Genomic DNA, 4,086 nt, shown 5'->3' with positions numbered 1-4,086 from the left:
GCTGGATCCTGGCGTCTGACTCCAGAGCCATGCTCGCACCGCTGCTGCCCAGTCGGGCTCGGGCGCGGGGAAGAGGGGGCGGCCAGGCTGCGGGGCGGAGACAGGGAGAACCAGGACAGCGCGATGCACCTGTCAGAGCAGAGCGCGAGTGAGGAGCTTCTCGGGTGTCAGGTCATCAGGTCATCAGTGCTGCGAGTGACCTCTGCTGGCGGCCTGGTGAACCTACCGTCTGCGTTCTTCCAGCTTCCAAAGGAGCTCCCTGGGGGATGGGCAGAAAGCTGTCATTTCTTTTTGGGGCTGGCCATGCCCTGTGGCATGTGGGATCTTGGTTCTTCCGACCAAGGGGACCAGGGATTGAACCCTCGCCCCCTGCAGTGGAAGCAGGGAGTCTTAACCACTGGACCGCCAGGGAAGACCCCCAAAGAAGAACTGCCATTTTAACATGAGCCCCAACGCTGATTTAGTCGGTATTACCTACGTTAGTGTTCTGGGCGCACTTGAACATGCGCGTGCATGTGTGTGCGTGTGTGTGTGTATCTGCACAACTGAGGAGTAAGTTAACTTTCACATCCTGACCTCATACTAAGTCTGGGTGCTGCTTTACTTCATTCGTGTTCTCAATAATGTCTTCACAAGACAGAGCTGCACGAATCATCTCTTCCTCTGTTCTTTCTCTTCCTTCTCAGGGGCAGATGGACATGTGGAAGCGAAGGGCATCAAAGGTGACCAGGGCTCGAGAGGACCCCCAGGGAAGCACGGGCCAAAGGGACTCGTGGGCCCCCCGGGGGAGAAAGGCCTCACGGGAGAGACGGGCCCCCAGGGGCAGAAGGGGGAGAAGGGCGACGTGGGGCCCGTGGGTCCAGAAGGGCCCGAGGGCAGCACCGGACCTTCAGGCCCTACTGGACTGCTCGGGCCCACGGGCCCCATTGGAAAGCCGGGTCCCAAGGGAGACGCTGGCCCCCTGGGGCCCCAGGGCGAGCCTGGAGTCCGCGGCCCAAGAGGCTGGAAAGGGGAACGAGGAGAAAAGGGGAAAATCGGTGAGATGCCCACCTTGCCCAAAAGCGCCTTCACGGTGGGGCTCACGGTGCTGAGCAAGTTCCCTCCATCAGACACTCCCATCAAGTTCGACAGGATCCTGTACAATGAGTTTGGCCACTACGACGTGGCCACGGGCAAGTTCATCTGCCACGTGGCTGGCGTCTATTACTTCACCTACCACATCACCGTCTTCTCCAGGAACATCCAGGTGTCTCTGGTCAAAAACGGGGCCAAAGTCCTGCACACCAAGGACGGTTACACAGGCTCCGAGGACCAGGCCTCAGGCGGCATCGTCCTGCCCCTGAAGCTTGGGGATGAGGTGTGGCTGCAGGTGACCGGAGGGGAGAGGTTCAACGGCTTGTTCGCTGACAAGGACGACGACACGACATTCACGGGCTTCCTGCTGTTCAGCAGCTCCTGACGGGTGTGGGAAGGGCAATCTTCCCCCATCCACCGGGGTTAGCTTCGTGAAGACGTTATCTGATGATTTTACACTATTAACTATGTCATCACTGTCATAACCATTAGAAGGTAAAAAGAGGAAGGTTCTCCCTAAAACTGATACTACAAAACTCGGCATCCCTCCAAGAGTAAATCTAAAAATACCTGCCATGTTTATTACAGTTTATTTAATATTTTTCCTCATTCCCACAGTCCAGAGAATCCTCTGCCTGTGTGTTCCTTGTGGGAAGCATTTTGATATCATTTTAGTGCTTGAAGGAGCCACAAGACTCCTTCAAGATTCAGGTGTGAATCACCCTGGGGCAAAATTCTTCTCACCTGTGAACTTGAGGAAGCAGATAAGAAATTATCTTATACAGCAGTGGGCAGGGCCCGGGACAGCGGGTCCCATCCACGAGGGAGAAACAGGAAAGCCAGAAGGGTCCCGGCACCCAGCCAAGCCAAACCCAGCAGGGCAAATTCCGTTAGTTTCTTTACTGTTTACCTTCTAAAAGCTTTGAAAGAAGGAAGCAGAAGGAAAAGTTGCTGAACAGGGAGATCAGGCAGAGAGTTGGAAGTGGAGGGTGGTTTATGTTCTAGTTAGTGCATGATGGGTAAAAGGGAAACCAGCCCTCCAGGCCATAATGGACATTTCCTGTTCAGACAGGTACTGTCCACGTCCCTTCCTGCTGGTAAACGTATCCTGATATCTATGCTCAGGCCCGCTCTTTCCAGCAGTGTAGACGCTGGGGTCTGGGGTGCACACGAGGTACGGGCCTGGCAGCTCAGAACATTGTCTTCCTCGGTCCATGGTGACTACTTCCAAGATGGCACTCAACCCAGCTAGAGCCAACGAGACACAATCTGCCATGCTGAAAGACTTGTGGAAAAACAGAAAAGGTCTCTTCCAGCTGAAGCCTGAGCTTTAGGTGGCAGCTGTCTTCTAATCCTTAGAGCCTGACAACAAAGCCAGAGCTGGAGGTAACCCTGTCCTGACGACAAGGTTTAGGCCCATAAGCCCAGCTGTCCTGAGAGCAGAAGTACCCCTGGATGGTCTCAGTGTGTGAGTCAACAAACTCTATTTGCTTAAACCAATTTGAGGCAGGTTGTGTTACTACTGCTGTTGTCTGAAAGAATCTCAAGTGGTCTCTGGTCCAAGGGCGGCAGGATTATAGTGAAAACAACCCAAGACCAAGAATCGAGGCATTGTTTCAGCCACAACAGAGGAGTTAGACTTGGGTGAGTTTTCAGCCCTTTTGTGATCCTGTCTCTGATCGTGCAATAGTGGTTGAACTGAATAATTGTGCACGGTCCCAGTACTTTTCTAAAAGGTTTAAATATACCTACATTAAATCCAAGCATTTATTGCTCTCTATTAGATGAGAGCAACTAATAAGCAAGAGATGGGCTTCCCAGGTGGCATTACCACCTGCCAATGCAAGAGACATAAGAGAGGCGGGTTTGATCCCTGGGTCGGGAGGATCCCCTGGAGGGGGTCATGGGAACCCACTCAAGTATTCTTGCCTGGAGAATCCCATGGATGGAGGAGCCTAGAGGGCTACAGTCCATGGGGTCGCAAAGAGTCAGACAAGACTGAAACAACTTAGCACACACAACAAGCAAGAGGGCGTAGGCCTGGTGCATATTTGAGCAACAGCACCTTCCAAACCCCAGCCTGGGGCGTCGTTAGTTCTCTGAGGAACTTACAGCCACTCCTGCCACACGCCAACCAAGCCAGTATGGTTGTGACAGTGTCTTCATTCCTTGGGAAAATGGGAATTTTCTGAATTATCATTACAAGCAGGCAGCACTGCTATAGATGAATTATTGAAAAATTACTTGGTGGTTTTGGAAAACTTTGGAAGTATACAGAAATCATTTCCATTTTGTTGTTATAACCCCATGGACTGCATCGTGCCAGGCTTCCTGGTCCTTCATTATCTCCCAGAGTTTGCTCAGATTCATGTCCATTGAGTGGATGATGCCGTCCAACCATGTCATCCTGTTGTCCCCTTCTAATCCTGCCCTCAGTCTTTCCCAGCATCAGGGTCTTTTCCAATAAGTCAGCTCTTCGAATCAGGTGGCCAAAGTATTGGGGCTTCAGCTGTGGATCTCTGTAGTTTTTACAAGTCTAACTACGCCAGGTTCTCTGAGACACAACACACTTTGTAAATGCAGCACAAGTCATCATTCTCTGAGGGTGTTTGCAGGCTTCAGTGTTTGCATTTAAAATGGTTTGTTACCTTTGTATAAAAACCATTCTGGACTCAAAAAAGGTTCTCAGACTTGAAACTCCTTTTAAAAATTATGATAAAATAAGTACTTTTGTCAAAATATAGATAAATTTTTTTACATGACACATTTGACATGTGTGTAAGGTCCTGCCATGCAGACCTGCAATGTGGCCACCCCAAGGACCAACCAGTCACAGACAGCGCAGTATTAATCACCATGGAGTAAGGACTTTGAGTTCAGTTCAGTCGCTCAGTCGTGTCCGACTCTTTGCGACCCCATGAACCACAGCACGCCAGGCCTCCCTGTCCATCACCAACTCCAGGAGTTCACTCAGATTCACGTCCATCGAATCAGTGATGCCATCCAGCCATC

General features: G+C 51.3%; 1 protein-coding gene across 2 annotated transcripts in view; it reads left to right on the top strand.

Moving 5' to 3' along the window:
• Positions 1-1,648, top strand: part of C1QTNF9 (C1q and tumor necrosis factor related protein 9) — an 8,204-nt gene extending 6,556 nt beyond the window's left edge. For both annotated transcript variants that reach the window (XM_010851202.1, XM_010851201.1), the window contains one exon: positions 687-1,648. In XM_010851202.1, coding sequence (XP_010849504.1) covers positions 687-1,459 — 773 coding nt within the window. In that variant the 3' untranslated portion in view covers positions 1,460-1,648. The remainder of the gene's footprint in view (positions 1-686) is intronic.
• The last annotated feature ends 2,438 nt before the right edge of the window (positions 1,649-4,086 follow it).

Source organism: Bison bison, unplaced genomic scaffold (assembly GCF_000754665.1).
Source record: "Bison bison bison isolate TAMUID 2011002044 unplaced genomic scaffold, Bison_UMD1.0 scf7180017864299, whole genome shotgun sequence".
Lineage (NCBI taxonomy): Eukaryota > Metazoa > Chordata > Mammalia > Artiodactyla > Bovidae > Bison > Bison bison.
This window is presented reverse-complemented; position numbering and strand designations above follow the sequence as displayed.